Here is a 20,753-nt window from a genome sequence, read left to right as displayed (position 1 = left end):
GTTCAAACTTCATTCCTCAACTTACTAGTGGAACTAGAAAAGTCCACTTGGCTAAGGAGAAGTCTCAGCTCTCCAGTGATCTGTATCAAGAATGATAAATGAAGTAACTAATTGTACTTTGAAATCTGAAGTGGTAGTACTGTTAACACCTTAAGTAGTCCTAAATTGCTCATATTTCATACTAATGAAGCTTTTAAACTACCTGCTATGATTCTGTTAATGGGGTTGTCTTTAATACAGATGCTTTTATCAGCATATTCTTCTGGTAGAAACAGTATTTTAAGTTTAATATTATCATACCATTAATTTCTAAGTGTTAGAGGTCCTGGGCAGTTTGGAAATACTTTCACAGTGCATGGAAGCCCCAACTCTACCTATAGAATTAAATCCTTAAAAGATTAATGGGTCTTGTTAAAATGAACAATGTGAGACAAGCATAATATACTGAATTTTTGTTCCAAGAAACTTCATTGCAACTGTATCTACAAAAAATTGACTATTTTATTAATTTACAATTTTCAACAAAGTATGTGTGTGTTCTTTTGAAGAAGTAAATACATGTTTGTTTAATGTTTGGAGATATAATCTCCCCTTTTCTAATTTGTATTTTACATTTGTTGAATGTTTTCAGATATAATTTCATTCAGTGTAGACTATAAACTTAAATTTATTACAATACTGTAAGTTTTTACACTTAACAAATACATTGTATTGAAATCCATAAAAATGCAATCATATTTTATTTATTGAGTACCAGTATTTTATTTCCAGTTATATGATCTATTCTCCAAGGCTTGAATGTCAGTTAAATCATTTATTTTGATTCAGAATTTTTCTATTAAATAATTCCTGGTGAAAATGCTCATTCATTATTACAGACAATAACAAAAAAGAATCAGAGAATAAATACAGATTTGTGTGTATGAGTTTGGATGTCAGTGTCATCTCAACCATGAATGGATCTCAGTAATCAGATTGTTTTACAAAGTAATTTTTTTTCTTAAAAATATTTTTTTCCTTGATAAAAAAAAATACATTCCGTGCTACTACTGGCAATAAAGGATTCCAGACTAAAATTTGGCCCATACTCTATTCAGAAAAGGCAATCCTGAATCTTGTTTTCATTTTGTCTCTGGATGTACAGGATGATTTTCATTTGGTATCTCCCAATAAATTAATTCTGCCTGCTTGATTGTTGTCACCTGTCTTTAGAATTAGTGAACCCTTTGGTTCACTATTCTTTTTTAGTGTCTTAAAAAAATTTTTTTTTTGGTTCACTTTTCTTATCTATACCCTTATCTGCTTTGGTATACATGCCCAAATCTTTTAGATAAAAATCTTTTTAAGTTTTCTGGATATTTTTTCCTAAGCAGAAAAATATATGAACAAAAGTATTTTCATGGCCATGATATAAGTAAGACAACAGAATATAGAAGAATATTTTTTTTCTGGGAAGGGAGTTCTGCTAATGTCATGGATCATGAACCAAAAACTAAGAAAAAACAAGCAGGTGTGGGGCCATACTGCCTGGCATCTCTAATCTAATTGCCATTTGGGCAATGTGACAAGTCCACCTATGTAAACCATCTGTTAGTTCTCTCACTCCATTTCACTGCATACCATTTGGAAAAGGAGAAACAAAAAAGCAAAATGCTTAGAGCCAAACAATGTAGTGCTTTTGGTTATAAAATTCTTGTATCTACATAGTCCATTTGAAGTCCCTTAGTTCATCCATTTTCTGGGCATAATTATACTTTGAATATATTTTGCTGGGATTTTAAAATTATTTTCATATTCTTAAATCAAGAGCTGAATAGACCTCTAAGAAGACCTGACAAATTCAGATTCCTTGAGTAGCTTTGCTAACATTTTGAAAGCTGACTATATACCTTATGTTAAAGTTATTTCTTCTGCAGTATTAAGCAGTATTTGCCTCCCTCCCTCCCCCTTTTTTTTATTAGGAGGAAAATAGGAAACATCAATTGTTGACTTGAGAAAATTATATGAATAATTATGTATTCAAAAGGCAGCACAAATTCATTACAATGTGACTTACCTTGCTGAGCTTCTTTATCATACACTTTCATATGAACAACCCCAGAAGTCTTATTTCTTAGAACGGTGGGGTTTCTTCCATCTCTTTTGCTGCAGGTTCCCAGCTGAGCTAAGTTTTGGTCTGCCCACCACAGTTTCTTATCTATAAAAATGAAAAGATTTTTTTAATGAAAAAGATAATCATCTTATTAAATAATAATAAAGAACTATTAAACTCTAATGCTTTCTGATTTCTTTGGTTAAATTCCCAAAGTCTGTTTCTAAGGGAAATAGCACAATCACCTTTACTTTTAAAAATACTTATCACAGTACGTTCTATTGTTTAAATTTTCCTTCTTTTACTCCAATTAGAGATTATTGACTTTAACTTTTCTTTTTCTTAAAAAATACATGATATAAGTAAAGGTATAGTTCAAATGAATATGGAATACAGATTTTATTATTTACAATCTAAACCATGATTATAGTAGTATTGTACTGTATCTGTAAATGGACAGTAAAATCCTACAAAATACCTAAACTGTGAAAAAGATTGTTCTCTAAGTTCTATATAAAGCATGTAAGCTTTTAATCACTGGTACTCCACAATATTGTATTCTTCACAGTTATAGTGACTTATTTTTTGTACAGTTCATGCTCATTTCTCCAAAATTTTATAAATGAATACTATTAACTGGTACTGAATGTTTACTTTGTAATAGAGAATATACAATGTGCCTCAGATTAAAATTAGCCAGGTAGCTAGAACTGTAGTCAATTTTTATGCTTGTTATTACAGTATGTCAAACTGTCATATCAAAACTATAGGGATGCTATTATTATTTTCTGAGATTCAAAGAGATTAACTACCTCAGTCAAATTCATATATATGGTCATTCTGTCTCCAAAACTTGAATTCTTTCTAAGAGTCTACTCTTGGTGCATTAAAACATTTAAGGTAATGAAATAATCTTAAATCAAGTTCATAATTTTAAAGGTATTGAACAATCTATTTCAACAAGAATGTTCAACAAGACAATTGAGACTACTATCAATTCCAACCAAGAAGTCTGAGTCAGGTTATTGAACTCAGGGAAGAAAACAATAACAATGCAGTCTTTACCTTCAAGGTACAATTATTCTATCAAATGTCAGGATATTTTAGACTGAACCAAAGCTTCGTTTCAGGTACTACCAAAGGAGTAATAACACAGACATTAATGATAACTATCTTTTTCTAAATCTGATTTTATGCAATGTACAATTCTAAACACTATAGATAAATTCATTTAATCTTCACAATTTCATAAATTAAGTACTACTATTATTAAGTTCAGTTCAGTTCAGTTGCTCAGTCATGTCTGACTATTTGAGACCACATGGACTGCAACACTCCAGGCTTCCCTGTCCTTCACCAACTCCTGGAGCTTGCTCAAACTCATGTCCATGGAGTTGGTGATGCCATCCAGCCATCTCATCCTCTGTTGCCCCCATCTCCTCCTGCCTTCAGTCTTTCCCAGCATTAGGGTCTCTTCCAATGAGGCAGTTCTTTGCATCAGGTGGCCAAAGTATTGGAGTTTCAGCTTCAGCATCAGTCCTTCCAATGAATATTCAAGACTAATTTCCTTGAGGATGGACTGGATGGATCTCCTTGCAGTCCAAGGGATTCTCAAGAGCCTTCTCCAACACCACAGTTCAAAAGCATCAATTATTCGGTGCTCAGCTTTCCTCAGAGTCCAACTCTCACATTCATACATGACCACTGGAAAAACCATAGCCTTGACTAGATGGACCTTTTTGACAAATAATGTCTCTGCTTTTGAATATGCTATCTAGGTTGGTCATAACTTTCCTTCCAAGGAGTAAGCGTCTTTTAATTTCATGGCTGTAGTCACCATCTGCAGTGATTTGCAGTGACAAAAATAAAGTCAGCTACTGTTTCCACTGTTTTCCCATCTATTTGCCATGAAGTGATGGGACCAGATGTCATGATCTTAGTTTTCTGAATGTTGAGCTTTAAGCCAACTTTTTCACTCTCCTCTTTCACTTTCATAAGAGGCTCTTTATTTCTTCTTCACTTTCTGCCATAAGGGTGGTGTCATCTGCATAACTGAGGTTATTGATATTTCTCCTGGCAATCCTGATTCTAGCTTGTGCTTGTTCCAGCCCAGCGTTTCTCATGATGTACTCTGCATATAAGTTAAATAAGCAGGGTGACAATATACAGCCTTGACGTACTCCTTTTCCTATTTGGAACCAGTCTGTTGTTCCATGTTCAGTTCTAACTATGGCTTCCTGACCTCCATATAGGTTTCACAAGAGGCAAGTCAGGTGGTCTGGTATTCCCAGCTATGGAAGAATTTTCCACAGTTTATTGTGATCCACACAGTCAAAGGTTTGGCATAGTCAATAAAGCAGAAATAGATGTTTTTCTGGAACTCTCTTGCTTTTTCCATGATCCAGTGGATATTGGCAATTTGATCTCTGGTTCCTCTGCCTTTTCTAAAACCAGCTTGAACATCTGGAAGTTTGTGGTTCATGTATTGCTGAAGCCTGGCTTGGAGAATTTTGAGCATTACTTTACTAGCATGTGAGATGAGTGCAATTGTGTGGTACTTTGAGAATTCTTTGGCATTTCCTTTCTTTGGGATTGGAGTGAAAACTGACCTTTCCCAGTCCTGTGGCCACTGCTGAGTTTTCCAAATTTGTTGACATATTGAGTGCAGCACTTTCACAGCATCATCTTTCAGGATTTGAAATAGCTCAACTGGAATTCCCTCACTTCCACTAGCTTTGTTCGTAGTGATGCTTCCTAAGGCCCACTTGACTTCACATTCCAGGATATCTGGCTCTAGGTGAGTGTGATTGATCACACGATCGTTATTATCTGGGTCATGGGTGCATAGTGAACTACAATTGTGTAGAACAAATGTACTTATGAGATAGCTTAAACTGCAGGAAGAATGAGCTACTTTTTTCAAAAGATATCATTTTATCATTGAAAGAATGTCTGACAATCCATGGCTATTCAGAGTTAGATATTTGGCAGAAATTTTTCTAAAAAAAAAAAAAAAAGCGGGGGGGGGTGAACAGTGGTTGACTATAACCAACTTTGAGACTTATTATAAAGCTATAGTAATTGAGACAGTGTTGTATTGTTGAAAGAATAAGATCTCTGTCTTTATAGATCCTATGTTCTAGTGAGGGAGATAGACAAGAAATAAACACATAGAAACGGTATACCTAAAATTCCTATAAAGCAACAGCAAATAAATAACCTGATTGAAAATGGGCAAATAAATGAAACATTTCTAAAGAAAACTTGCAAACAAACATCCAACAGGTTTATGAAAAAATGCTCAACATCATTAATCATCGGGAAAATGCAAATCAAAACCACAGTGAAATACCACGTCACACCTGGCTCTCAAAAAATTACAAAACAAAACAACACAAAAACAAAAAACATAACAATGCTGGCAAGGATGCAAGGATGTGGAGACACTGAAACTCTTGTACACTGTTGCTAGGAATGTGAAACAGTGCAGACACCATTTAAAATGGTATGGAGATTAGTCAAAAAATTAAAAATACACCATGATATGACCTTGGCCACCTGATGAGAAGAGCTGACTCATTGGAAAAAACCCTGATGCTGGGAAAGATTGAAGGCAAAAGGAGAAGAGGGTGGCAGAGGATGAGATGGTTAGATAGCATCACTGACTCAATGGACATGAGTTTGAGCAAACTTTGGGTGATAGTGGAGGACAGGGAAGCCTATGGTGCTGCAGTCCATGGGGTCGCAAAGAGTTGGAAATGACTTAGGGATTTAACAACAACAACAGTGTTCTAGCAATACCATTTCTGGGTATATATACAAAATAACTGAAGTCAAAATCTTGAAGAGATATTAACACTCCAATGTTCACTGCGGCCTTATTCATAAAAGCAAGCATAAATGTATGGAAACAACCTACAAGTCCACCAACAGATGAATGGATTGATAAAATCTGGTGTGCATATACAATGGAATATTACTCAGCTTTTAAAAAGGATAATAATCTCATGGGGGATGTTGATAACAGGCAAGGCTACATTTGGGTAGGGATAAGGAGAATATAGGAAATTTCTGTATTTTCTTGTCAATTTTGCTGTGAACCTAAAACTGCTCTAACAAAATAAAGTCTTTTTAAAAATAGAATTTCACCCCATGCAACAAGATGGATGAAATTTGAGGACATAATAGTAAATAAGATTAGCCAGTCACAGAAGGATAAATATTGTATGATTCCACTCATATGAGGTATCTAAAACAGTCAAACTCATAGTAACAGAGTAGACTAGTGGTTGCCAGGAGTGGGGCATGGGGCTGGGGGATGAGAGAGTTGCTGTCCAGCAGGTATAAAATGTTTCAGTTACAGAAGATGAATAGATTCTAGAGATCTTTTATACAATATTGTGCCTACAGCTAACAATATTTTATTGTGCACTTAAAAATTTGTTAAGAGGATAGATCTTATGGTAAGGGTTCTTACCACAGTAAAAACGATAAGAAATAACTGAAGACTGTCATGAGTCCTATAAAGAAAATAGGCACAGTTTCATTTTCTGGTTTTCCTATTTTTGTCTGCACATCACTCCACTCTACTTACCCTTCATTGCACAAGTCTAACCCTACGCTCAATGCAATACTTCAGACTAGCACATCCCACATTGACTCTTCTTTCTCATTGATTCCAAAGCCTCTGCAGACAGCATCATATGGTTTTGTATGAAATTGCTGCTTTTTCTTTTCTTTTCACTTGTACTAATTTTGACTCTTTATCCAGAGGTGAAAATCCGAGAATAAGGATCCTGTCTTGTATTTCTTTGTATTCTTCACAGCGCTTTGTATTCTTTTGAACTGAGTGTGATGTAGACATTCCCTAAATATCTGTGAAATGACTGGGGAAATAATATCCCTAAAAATATCTCCCATAATAATTTACTTCTTAGAAAACATTTAAATAAAGCCATCTCCTCCACTTCCTCCTCTTAAAATGTTCTCTTTTTAAATATTTTTCTTTTTTTTTTTGACAACTCCTCTAATATAAAGGTTTTGACTCTGTAATTATTTAGAATCATATTTCTATCACTTTTTTTCCTTACATTGTTATTCATATAAATACACTAGAATCTTCAGAAATTACCAAAATTCAAAAACTACTTTCTTATGTTGGGAGCAATTATGAATGTCTCTATTTCACTATTATAGGCTGAACTCAGCACCACAAAATTCATGTTAAAATTCTAACTCTCAGTACCTCAGACTGGGACTGTATTTGAACATAAAATCATTAAAGAAGTAATTAGGCTTCCCTGGTGGCTCAGATGGTAAAAGTCTTCCTGTAGTGACAGAGACCTGGGTGCGATCCCTGGGTTGGGAAGATCCCTTGGAAAAGGAAATGGCTACCCACTCCAGTATTCTTGCTTGGGGAATCACAGAAACAGAAGAGGAGTCTGGTGTGCTACAGTCCATGGGGGTCACAAAGAGTCAGACAGGATTGAGCAATGAACACTTTCACATAATAGGGTGGATCCTAATCTTATATGACACATGTTCTTATAAAAAGAAAATTAGGCCACAGAAACACACAGATGGAAGACTCAAGGAGGAAAGGATAGCCATCCACAAGTCATGGAGAGAGGCCTCAAAAGAAATCAACCATATTGACTCCTGGTTTTCAATCTTCAAGATTCCAGAACAGTGAGACAATGAATTTCCTTCAAGAAATTCAGTCTATGAGACTTTGTTAGGGCAGCCCTAGCAAACAAATATGTTTACTAATAGGGATATAGAAGACACTTATGAAAGAATTAATATAAATATCATAAATGTAAATTGGTTCTACCATACAATCACCAAACTCTGCACCCAAAAGAGAGAGAAATAAAGGAAATAATTTTACTGAGACACAACTGAGCAAATGAGCACTAAGTCCCAAGGCCTTTGCTAGGCACATATAACTGTCTCAATCATTCATAAGTGAGTGGATACAATAAAATGCCTGTCAATAAGCAAAATCTATACCTTAAAAAGAAATCCACAAATACAGCAACAAACATCAAAATAAATAACCCAAAGAGTTGAAATTGCATTTACTGCCTGGAAATTGGAAAGAGGAAGAGGAGTAAAGGAGATTCCTCACTTGTGATTTCAGTCACTAAATTTCACCCTCAGAGCTCCAAAATCTCTTTCATATGCCTAACTGTCCTCTTAATCTTCCACCCATATATGCTACTACATAGCAGGAATTTCTACCTGAATATAAGGAAGTCACTGCAAACTTTACATGACCTATACTTATTTCCCAATAGAATTCTGTATGAATTAATGTTTGTATCCTCTGCTAAATTCATATATTGAAATCTTACTCCCAGGGTGTGGTGCCCTGGGAGGTGATTAGGCTGTAAGGGTGGAGCCCTCATGAGTGGAATTAGTACCCTTATAAAAGACACGCCCTTGAGAGCTCTCTATCCCTTCTGCTGTGAGACAGTCAGACCAGCTGGCTGCCTGTGAAGCAGGAAACACATTTTCAATTCAGTTCAGTTCAGTTGCTCAGTAGTGTCCAACTCTTTGCGACCCCATGAATCGCAGCACGCCAGGCCTCCATGTCCATCACCATCTCCCGGAGTTCACTCAGACTCAAGTCCATCGAGTCAGTGATGCCATCCAGCCATCTCATCCTCTGTCGTCCCCTTCTCCTCCTGCCCCCAATCCCTCCCAGCATCAGAGTCTTTTCCAATGAGTCAACTCTTCGCATGAGGTGGCCAAAGTACTGGAATTTCAGCTTCAGCATCATTCCCTCCAAAGAAATCCCAGGGCTGATCTCCTTCAGAATGGACTGGTTGGATTCTCACCAGACACCAAATCTGCTACCACCTTGATCTTGGACTTCTCCACCTCCAGAATATTGAGAAATAAATGTTTGCCACTTAAAGCATCCCAGTCTGTGGCATTTTTTTTTTTTTTTAACAGCATTCTGAACTAAGACAGCTTCTCACAGTGAACGGTCTCTGACTTTGTCATCTGTGGTAAAAACTAGAGGGCCATCTTTTTTACTCTCCCAGGGTCATGTCTCTTAGGTGTTAGCCCAGTGTTTTATTTCCTCTCCATTCCCACTAGAACTCCTTAGCTCAGGACTCCATTACTTCTCATTCTCCTGAAGACCTTTGCTGAGGAAACACTAGAGTGATCTTTCCAAAATGCAAATCTAAGCATGTCACTCCACCACTTAAAATTCTACAGTGGCTTGCATTCCCCTGCCAAACCACTTAGCATGGCACAAAGGCCATTTGTGATTTGATGCCTACTTAACTTTCCATCACTAGATCTATTACTGCCCACTGTGTACCATGTTCTAGCAATATTGAACTACAGTCAACTTTCAATTTCCCAAGGATAGATTAACCACATTATGAGGGAAAATGGGTGAAAATGGGCCAAAGACAGCTCACTTGTAAAGAAAAAGAACTAAAAGTGTAGTGGATTAGAGAAATATCTACATATCAGAATGAGTCCATTATTTATAATTATATAGGAACCATTCCATTTTTACATTGTATCTATCTCAAATAAGGAACGCCCCTTCCACCTGGACAGTCAAAACTGGCTATGTGCATATGCAATCTGTTAGCTGCTTTTTGGTGCAGGAGCAGCTTTCTGCAGTTTGTCTGAAGCTCTGGGCAAAAATCTATTTCTTAGGACAATGATGGTTCTAGAAGTCTCTTTGCTGTGCTTTCTCCCAAGACTTGTTATTATTTATTTTTCTCAAACAGAGAATCTAGAGAGTGGCAATGGAGGTGAGAGGAAAAGCGACACAGAACTGAACCCAGAATTTTGTTCTGAAGCCTTTGTGACCTTGAACTGACAGATATGGTCTTAAAATTCCTTCAATTCATTGTTACATTGAGGTTTGCCTCACTGAGAGCCGAGGGGCAGTCTAGGATTGTAGGGAGAAAAGCCTGAGAATGGCAGGTAATTTAATTTCCAAGTTGATGGCTTGACTGTGTTGCCAGGAACTAGTATTTGTGTAATGATGAAGGAAAGAATGACAGTGAGAGAGAATTTTCTGACAAAAACAAAGAGACCCCAAATAACTGCTTGCTACAACGTTTAGAAAACAAAAATGTTTATTTAGTGAAAATATTTTATTTAGTGTTTATTTAGTGAAAAATATTATTCTCATTAAAAAAAGGGAAGAGGAACAACAAGGTCCTCCTATGTAGCACCGAGAACTATATTCAATATCCTATGATAAGCCAAATGGAAAATAATATATTTAATATATATTTCAGCCATATGTATATTCAGTTTTATGTATATATAAAACTGAATCACTTTGCTATATAGCAGAAATTAGCACAATATTATAAAGCAAATAAAAAGAAAATCAGCAGAGGAGAAAGAGGAGCGGGAGAAGAAAGAGATAAAGACCCACTGACCTCATGTAGACACTTTAACATCCTAATGAAATGCATTTGAATTAAATATCCATCTTGTGTCACAGTTCTGTTAGATTGGATCTGAACAATGTTTTATCTGTATTCCCCTGATTTCCATTACCCCAGTAAATATGATAATACAGAGTTGATATAGTTTTTCAAAACAGTGCTTCCCAAATATCCCAAAGCCCCTTTATGTGTGAGTGTTCAGTTGCAAAATCTGTCCGACTCTCTGCAATCCCAAAGACTGTAGCCTGCCAGGTTCCTCTGTCCATGGGATTTTCCAGGCAAGAATACTAAAGTGGTTGCCATTTCCTTCCCCAGGAGATCTTCTTGACCCAGAGATTGAACCGTGTCTCTCACATCTCCTGCACTGGCAGGCAGATTCTTTACCACTGCACCACCTGGGAATCCCCCAGTGCCAACTACATAAATGGTGTAAATGGATGGTTTTAAGGCTTGTTGAGAGTCACTGTATACAGTGGGTGAGGGAGTATGGGTTGGGGTCATATAAACATGCTTTGATGCCTGGCCATGACATATTTTGAGTAATTTTGAACAACATACTTGAATCCTTATTATTAGTCTTCTCATCTGTAAAGGGAAAAATTCCACCACAGTGTTAAAATATATGAGATAATTAGCCATATGATTTGAATGGTAAATACAATAACTGGTAGCTACATTGAATAAAAGAATGAGTCAACAAAATCTAAAATATATTTGAGTATACTAATTCTAATATACAAGCACTTCATAAAAAATATTTATATCCACTGTCAATAGAATAGTGTATGGAATTTTTTTTTCACAATTAATGATGAATTGTTGCATTTCTGGGCTTCCCTGATGGCTCAGACAGTAAAGAATCTGCCTGCAATGCAGGAGACCAGAGTTCATTACCTGGTTGGGAAGATCTCCTGGAGTAGGAAATGACAACCCACTCCAGTATTCTTGCCTGGGAAATCCCATGGACATGGGGGCTTGGCAGGCCACAGTCCATGGGGTTGCTAAGAGGTGAACACGATTGCAGGACTAACACTAAACAGTTCTATGATTTTACACTACTTCTCTTACGGCTAGCAGAATGTGCCACCTGAAAATGTGTCTCTCTGGCATAAGGATTATTTGGAGCTAATTATTTTAAGAAAAATCGGACATAGGATAAACTCTGAAAACAGAATAGAAATCGCTCTTTTGTAAAGGAAATTTACATTAGAAAGTGGGCCTGTACCAGGAGGACAGACATCACCAGGGATAATCTTTTCATCTGAGAGATTCATCTGCAAGATGGGACAACCTTCGTTTACTAAACATTTCCTAATTTCATCTTTCCATGAACTGCCTTCCCCTCTTTGAAGCTGCAGACCCCATCTCTTTCTGTAGCTCAGGAAATAAATAGTATATAAAATAATAAATTATATATAAACCTGAATAGTATAGCTATCTTTTGAATCTCATATTTTGGTGGGGTCCAACCATACATAAGCTATTTTTTTTTTCCTCCTGTTAATCTGTCTTTGGGTTTCACCGATAGCTCAGTGGGTAAAGAATCTACCTGCAATGCAGGAGACATAGGAGACACAGGTGTTTGATCCCTGGGTTGGGTAGGTCCCCTGGAGGAGGAAATGCTGACCCATACCAATATTCTTCCTGAAGAATCCCAGGGATAGAGGAGCTTGGTGGGCTACAGCCCAAAAGGACTGCAAAGAGTTGGACACCACTGAGCAATTAAGCACACACAGCACAATCTGTCTTTTATTATGAGATATCAGCCAAGAGTCTAGGATGGTGCAAAAAAAATTATTTTCTTTCCCTATCCCACTAGTTAGATTCATTCACATGAATGTGGGTTGAGATTAGTAGTTTAATACCTGAAAGTGGAAAAGAAAAATGCTCATTGCCCGTGCAATCACTCCAAAGTGATTACCAAGTTCAAGTCACATATAAAATGACCTATTAAGTTAGGACAAGTAGAATATTGGGTTTCCCTGGTGGCTCAGATGGTAAAGAATTTTCTTGCAATGTAGGAGCCAGGGTTTGATTCCTGGATGGGGAAGATTCCCCTGGAGAAGGGAATGGCTATTCACTCCAGTATTCTTGCCTGGAGAATGCCATGGAGAGAGGAGTCTGGAGGGCCATAGTCCTCAGGGTTGCAAAGAGTCATGATAGATTGACTAACACAAGTAGAATATTAGAACTTCAATTTGTATCTGTAAGTGCTGTAAACAAGGGAGATTAACAGTGTTCAAAGACAACAATGTAATTCTTTGTTTGACTTTTACATATACATTGTTTAGGAGAAATGTTTAAGAGAATCATTTCCCCTTCATTAAGGTATTTAGTTTAAGCAAGGTCTACAATGGCAACCCACTCCGGTACTCTTGCCTGGAAAATCCCATGGATGGAGGAGCCTGGTAGGCTGCAGTCCATGGGCTCACTAAGAGTCAGACACAACTGAGTGACTTCACCTTCACTTTTCACTTTTATTCATTGGAGAAGGAAATCGCAACCCACTCCAGTGTTCTTGCCTGGAGAATCCCAGGGACGGGGGAGCCTGGTGGGCTGCCATCTATGGGGTCGCACAGAGTCAGACACGACTGAAGTGACTTAGCAGCAGCACAGAGGGTTAAGTTAGATAATGACCTCTATGTTGGACTGAGTTGTGTCTTCCCCCAAATCCAGACATTGAAGTCCTAACCCTCAATGTGACTGTATCTGGAATTGGGTCTTCAGAGAGGTAACTAAGGTTACATGAGGTCATAACAGTGGTACCCCAGTCCATATATGACTCATGTCATTACAAGAAGATATCAGGGATGTGGGCACAGAGGAAAGACAAGGGGAGGGTGTGGTGAGAAGGTGGATATCTGTAAGCCAAGGAAGCCTGAGGAGAAACCAAACCTTCTGACACATTGATCTCTTCCAGCCTCTGGAAAGGAGCAAATAAATTTCTATTGTTTAAGCCATCTGGTCTAGTATTTGGTATGGCAGCCCTCACTGACATATATCTGCTAATTTATTTGGAACAGAATACAGTCCTGGGAAAGTTATTTAAAAGTCTGAGATTTTGAGTTCACGCTGAGATGCACAATAGGAACCACTGAGAGAAAACTCACTCTATATTCAAGCAGACCTGTACATTACCTCTAAAATATACTCCAATTACCTACTTCCAAATTACATAGTTCCAAGATCTCCACTGCTTCCACTTCCACTGATACCACACTAGTCCAAGAGGTCACAGAATCTCACCTGAACTCCTATACCAGATAAGGTTCACCAGCATCCGTTCTTTTCCTCTCCTATAGCCCGGTCTTCACACAGCTTTGGGCGATCATTTTATTAATAAAACACAAACCAGGATTTAAACTCCTGTTTAAGTCTTCAGTTGACTACTGAAGTTTTCAGTCTTTATCAGATAAGTCCCTGAGAATCTTGTCAACCTTGACCCTCCTCTCCTGTGGAATGAAGCTCCTGTTACTCCAGTCAAGTTAGCCAGAACCTGACAAGCACTTTCTGATCTTAAAGAGTTTTTACTTGCTATTTTCTCTGCTCAGAAAACTCTTCCTTAGACATCTTCACAAGGCTAGATTTTGCTTGCCATTCAAGTGTAAGCTCAAATAGCACCTCCCTGGCAAGGATTCATGGAAACTCTTATTTTCACACCATTTTTCCCTATCTGACATTTTCACAAATGTTTATGCATTTACTGTCTATGTCAGCTAAGTGCAAGTTCACGAATATAAGGACTGAAGCTACCTTTTTGCACCCCTGTGTCTCTATGTTGAAAATATATAATCTAGATATATAACAATTAATAAATTCTCACTATTCTAATAAAAATCTAGTTCTAGAAATAACTGGGGCTGATAAAAGAAATATCCCCAAGTCTGTCACGCTGATGATTAGAACAAGCTTTGGGTAAGAGGGCTGTGTGTGAATGAGAGAAAGAGGCAAAGAACTGAAAAAATGGCCACTTAGAATTATTATCACCTGGAGCCTAAGCAGTTATATAGATTTTTCTTTTTTCTTTTGTTTTGATATCCCTGAATAAATGGGACACTGGAAAACAGTTTTTTACTTTTTCTTTGAGTAGCAATGGTGTCTCAAACTCCTGATGTTCAGTTTCATCAGTGAACCTGGAAGCAGCAAGTGTGACCTTTTTTGCTGCTCCTCCCATGGCAGTCATGGTCAATGGGGACATTTCTCAGGTTGAGTGCCAGCTCTATACTAAGCCATGAGGCATGACTACAAGAGGGAATGTCTAAAGGTCAGTAATCGTCCTCAGCAAGTAGTTCTAGGTTCCTTTAAGAGATTGCAAACAGTAGGAAGATAAATGTAAAATCAGAGGAATCACAAGTCAGTTCTCCACAGAAGAATTGAAAGAGTAGCACTGACATATAGATAGCTAATGGGAAGCTGCTGTATGGCACAGGGAGCTTCGCTCACTGCTCTGTGATAATCTAGAGTGGTGGGATGTGGGAGCGGGAGTGAACTCAAGAAGAAGGGGATATATATAGACATGTAGCTGATTCATGTTATACAGCAGAAACTAACACAATGCTGTAAAGCAATTATACTCCAGTTAAAAAAAATAAATAAAAGGAGAGGATGGGATGATTTGAGAGAATAGCACTGAAACATGTATATTACCATATGTGAAATAGATCACCAGTCCAAGCTGATGCATGAAACAGGGCACTCAAAGCTGATACACTGGGACAACCCAGAGGGATGGGAGGGGAAGGGAGGCAGGAGGGGTGTTTGGGATGGGGGACACATGTACACCTGTGGCTGATTCATGTCAATGTATGGCAAAAACCACCACAATATTGTAAAGTAATAAGCCTCCAATTAAAATAAATAAATTAATTAAATTTTAAAAAAATAAAGGATTTTTGAAAAATCAAAGTAAGTAGATAGCTTTGTAGTAGTGCAAGCAGCTGCTTGCACTTTCTACACTCTCTGAGGATGGCTAGGGAAGGTGGAGATGGCGCGAAGGAAGTGGACAGCTGAGAACTGGAATCTGGGAAACAGTGGTGGAGATGTGCAGAGTTCCCTTTCCTCGAAGTGAACCACAATTTCATTTTTAAGGTGGAACATCTAGGAGACTCAGCTGTGATTTTACCTAGCACTCCACAGGCCAGTGACAATCTATTGTCACCCCACCAAACTAGTTCAAGAAAACAACCTATGAGCGCAAATGTAAAGAAAATAGTCAAGGAAAACAAGATCTTCATATAATTCCTTTACAGTGTGGTTAAAGGCCTTAAATTAGAGAAGGAAGAGAACCAGCAGAACTTTTCAGAAAATCCAGCAACCTTAATGTAAAGAAGTTTGGAATTAACAAATAAATAAACACACAGAGAATGAATATGAAAAAAGTATGTGTTTAAAAAATGCCTTCAGGAATATCAGTGCATGTGGGTTTGAATCACTTGATACAGGGTCATGCAATGATCTTCAAATTGATTTTCTAAATGACACTCTTTCCAAACAAAAATTAAATGAAGAAAAAACAAAACTCTGGTTCCAAATAGGAAAAGGAGTATGTCAAGGCTGTATTTAACTTATATGCATAGTACATCATGAAAAACGCTGGGCTGGAAGAAGCACAAGCTGGAATCAAGATTGCTGGGAGAAATATCAATAACCTCAGATATGCAAATGACACCACCCTTATGGCAGAAAGTGAAGAGGAACTCAAAAGCCTCTTGATGAAAGTGAAAGTGGAGAGTGAAAAAGTTGGCTTAAAGCTCAACATTCAGAAAATGAAGATCATGGCATCCGGTCCCATCTCTTCATGGGAAATAGATGGGGAAACAGTGGAAACAGTGTCAGACTTTATTTTTTGGGGCTCCAAAATCACTACAGATGGTGACTGCAGCCATGAAATTAAGACACTTACTCCTTGGAAGGAAAGTTATGACCAACCTAGATAGCATATTCAAAAGCAGAGACATTATTTTGCCAACAAAGGTCCGTCTAGTCAAGGCTATGGTTTTTCCTGTGGTCATGTATGGATGTGAGAGTTGGACTGTGAAGAAAGCCGAGCACCGAAGAATTGATGCTTTTGAAGTGTGGTGTTGGAGAAGACTCTTGAGAATCCCTCAGACTGCAAGGAGATCCAACCAGTCCATTCTAAAGGAGATCAGCCCTGGGTGTTCTTTGGAAGGAATGATGCTAAAGCTGAAACTCCAGTACTTTGGCCACCTCATGTGAAGAGCTGACTCATTGGAAAAGACTCTGATGCTGGGAGGGATTGGGGGCAAGAGGAGAAGGGGACGACAGAGGTTGAGATGGCTGGATGGCATCATCGACTTGATGGACGTGAGTTTGAGTGAACTCCGGGAGTTGGTGATGGACAGGGAGGCCTGGCGTGCTGCAATTTATGGGGTCGCAAAGAGTTGGACACAACTGAACGACTGAACTGAACTGAACTGAATGAAGTAGGTTCATGAGAAAGAAGACTTTCTTCAGAACTTAAAACTAGTTATCACGTATAGATAAAAGAGGAGCTTGTCTTAGTCACAGTTGTTAACAAAGAAGTAGAGAAGCTGCAGCCAGCTGTTGCTCTGAGATGCAGTCAACTAAAATGCAGTCTAAAAATGCAGTCTAAAAATCTAAGCTTTACTCAGTTGATAGACCACTAAGGGTTAGATGAGAAATTGCTACACTATAAGGGGGCTTCCCAGGTGGTTCAGCCAGTAAAGAATTTGTCTGCAATGTAGGTGACTGGGGTTTGATCCCTGGGTTGGGAAGATACCCTGGCAAAGGGAATGGCGACCCACGCCAGTATTCTTGCCTGGAGAATTTCATGGACAGAGGAGCCTGGTGGGCTACAGTGCATGGAGTTAGTTGCAAAGCATTGCACATGATTGAGCAACTAACACTTTCACATATACACTTTTATCCCCCTTATAACTTCTACTCATTTGGAAATGCAGTTGAAGGGGCCATAGTGGACCATGATCACTTAGAACCAACTATCCATTAACTTCACTGCTGAAGTCCCTAGAACTGATTTGTACCAGTTTGACCTTCCAAGCCAGTCTGTATGACAGGCATTCTATCAATCCAGGATATTTTGTTAAATTTTTTTGTTTCATTTGGAATACATGTATTTTTGTAATAGATATTTCTTCCCTACTTGAGACAGAATGAAAATCTGTTTCTGGTAACTAGATTGTAGGTAGAATAGTGCCCAGGAAGTATTAATCTCAGTAGACACTGTCTTAAATATATCCTTATTATTATGCTCATGTCTTGGTTTTCAGTTTTGTGGGAAAAAAATATATCATTTTAAATATGTAAATATATAGTATATAAATAATTTATAAAGTGTATAAACATTAAAATGATATTATAGGGACTTCCCTGGTGGTTCAGTGGCTAAACCTCCTGCTCCCAATTCAGGAAGACCAAGCTCAATCCCTGGTCATGGGACTCGAACCCACATGACTCAACTAAGACCTGGTGCAGCCAAATACATAAACTACTAAAAAATGATATTTTATTGACCTAGAAATCAATGTTTATGACAAATTAAAACTGAAAAAAGTTTATGTATAATTTGTAAAAAAGATCATAAATTTTAACTTTCTAAATAAAGTTTTAAAATACAGTTTGCTAACAAATATTACTGATATCTTTAAATGATCCTATTCTGCTCATTTTTAAATTATTCAGCATTAATGTTAAATTTTTACTTCAATTAATTTAAATCATTTTTACAGTGTGCTTCTTGAACAATGTTTTCTTCTTTTAATATCATTTGAGATTCAGTGAACTAGTATTTCATTCTGGTTTGAACACACTGTATATTAAAAGGTTCCAATATTTCAAAAATTGCTTCAAATGGTTGTTCTATCCTGGATAATTTATTGCTCTGTCTTTATTATTAAAATATGAATGTTGTTGTTGTAGTTACTATCCAACTCTTGACACTGCCAAATAATTAATATTGTAAAATTTACTGACTAGAAATATATATATGTGGGTGTAAACATAAATATATTACTGGGAAAAGGTTAAAAACTAAATACTGTCAAAAATAAATGATCTTTTGTGCTCCCATTTGCCATGATCCTGTCTTTCCCAAATAATTTAATATGATATATCTATTTATTTGAAAATAAAGCACATAAAACCTCTACATTATAGCACATTTCAGAGGGAAGCATTGCCCATTTAGATAACATTACCAAAATATTATGTCATTGCAACTCAAGACTTTCAATTGAATTGGATGGGATAGCTGCCAGTTGGAGCAATATTCTTGAATCAGAAAATAAAAATAAAATTGTGGTTTGTAAAATAAGCATCATCTTATAATCCTTTACTTTGTAACTCATTAAATTTTGTAACATTAAATCATATGTTTTAACTGTGACTCATAAACAAAAAGGCATGTTCTTTTTATAACGAATCTCAGGATGAGCATCCCTATGCAATCACTTCATTGTGCTCTCATTTTCATACCTGGAAATCCACAAGATAATGACTTGGTGTACTAGAACTAAATCACAATATAATATTCCTGAATAAAGAATGCAACTGTGAATTTGCTAATGCATATAGCTCTCTTTGGGGCTTTCTCAGTGGCTCAATGATAAAGAAACGGCCAGCCAATGCAGGAGATGTAGGAGACACAAGTTTGGTCCCTGGGTTGGGAAAATCCCCTGGAAGAGGAAATGGCAACCCACTCCAGTATTCTTGCTTAGAAAATCTCATGGACAGAGAAACCTGGTGAGCTGCAGTCCATGGGGTTGCAAAAGAGTCAGACATTGCTTAGCAGCTGAGCACAGCACAACACAGTTCTCATTAAATTGGGGATTTAAAGTAAAATGGTAAGCTTATTGATACAAGACTTTTTAAGAAGAAAGAGTGGTAAGATGAACTGGAAATGTGATTTTTGTCATTCTACACCAAGTATTTTCCAGTTCTGGTTAGGTTTCTCACAACTAGAATTCCCTATGAAAAATATAGGTGGCAAAATATCATAACAGAAAAAAAAATACACGAATGCTTAGATTTAACTTACATGGAAATAAATTGGAGGTATATTGAGTATTTCAAAAAAGAAAAACATGTTTCAAGGTGAGGGGGGGGATGTCTAGATAAATTTTCAAGTGGTAGCTTATGGTTATATAATTTTGAAATTTTCCTGACAGCATATGTTATGGCTATGTTCTATAACTGTGTAACTTTTATGTATTCTATTGTTCATCAAATAGGAATATAAGTATTTCAACTTAATAAGTATCCATAATTTTGGATAAGGTAATATTACAGATGATGAAGTGAGATTCATTTTTTTAAAAACCAAAAATATTCTTCCAAAGTGAAATCTTAGTAGTCCTTAATATGGCACAAATATTATTCATGTCTCATTATTCCAGTGAGCCAAGAGTTCTCTTGCAAAGCTCTTAATCTCTATTCCAAGGTAACAGGATCTTTTTCCCTCCCATACATAATCTCACTATGAGTCAATTCAACACAAAATAGTCTCATCATCTGCCTTTTGAGTACTGCTCATCTGTGATAAATCAGTATACATATATACACCAATTATACTTACAATTTAAAAACCTAAAATCATGAGATTTTTCTAAAGGTGTACATGTTTTATGGTTTCTTTTTAAAGATATTCCTTGAATGGTTATAATTTCAATATGGAACACTAAAAAATAAAATTATATTGATATAGATATTTATTTCAACTTCTACTGATAAATGATTATGAAAAGGAAAAAAACTAGAAATTTGTATGTGGATACTCAAGTACAAATTTTTTTTTTAATTTGCCTACATCTAGGTATATCAGTTCAGTTCAGTTCAGTCACTCAGTCATGTTCGACCTTTTGCAACCCCATGAACCGCATCATGGCAGGCCTCCCTGTCCATCACCATCTCCGGGAGTCCACCCAAACCCATGTCCATTGAGTCAGTGACACCATCCAACCATCTCATCCTCTGTCATCTCCTTCTCCTCCTGCCCTCAGTCTTTCCCAGCATCAGGGTCTTTTCAAATGAGTCAGCTCTTTGCATCAGGTAGCCAAAGTATTGGAGTTTCAGCTTCAAAATCAGTCCTACCAATGAACACCCAGGACTCATCTCCTTTAGGATGGACTGGTTGGATCTCCTTGCAGTCCAAGGGACTCTCAAGAGTCTTCTCCAACTCCACAGTTCAAAAGCATCAATTATTCAGCACTCAGCTTTCTATATAGTCC

The 20,753-nt window shown here is 37.2% G+C and overlaps 1 protein-coding gene across 1 annotated transcript in view; it reads right to left on the bottom strand.

Moving 5' to 3' along the window:
- LRP1B (LDL receptor related protein 1B) overlaps window positions 1-20,753 on the bottom strand; it is a 1,835,261-nt gene that overhangs the window by 641,995 nt on the left and 1,172,513 nt on the right. Inside the window, exon 33 of the mRNA XM_055574440.1 lies at window positions 2,057-2,197. Within this exon, the coding sequence (XP_055430415.1) occupies window positions 2,057-2,197 (141 nt within the window). The remainder of the gene's footprint in view (window positions 1-2,056; window positions 2,198-20,753) is intronic.

This window comes from Bubalus kerabau, chromosome 3 (genome assembly GCF_029407905.1).
Source record: "Bubalus kerabau isolate K-KA32 ecotype Philippines breed swamp buffalo chromosome 3, PCC_UOA_SB_1v2, whole genome shotgun sequence".
In the NCBI taxonomy this organism is placed as follows: Eukaryota; Metazoa; Chordata; class Mammalia; order Artiodactyla; family Bovidae; genus Bubalus; species Bubalus kerabau.
The sequence above is the reverse complement of the archived record's forward strand: the minus strand, read 5'-3'. Positions and strand labels throughout refer to the sequence as shown.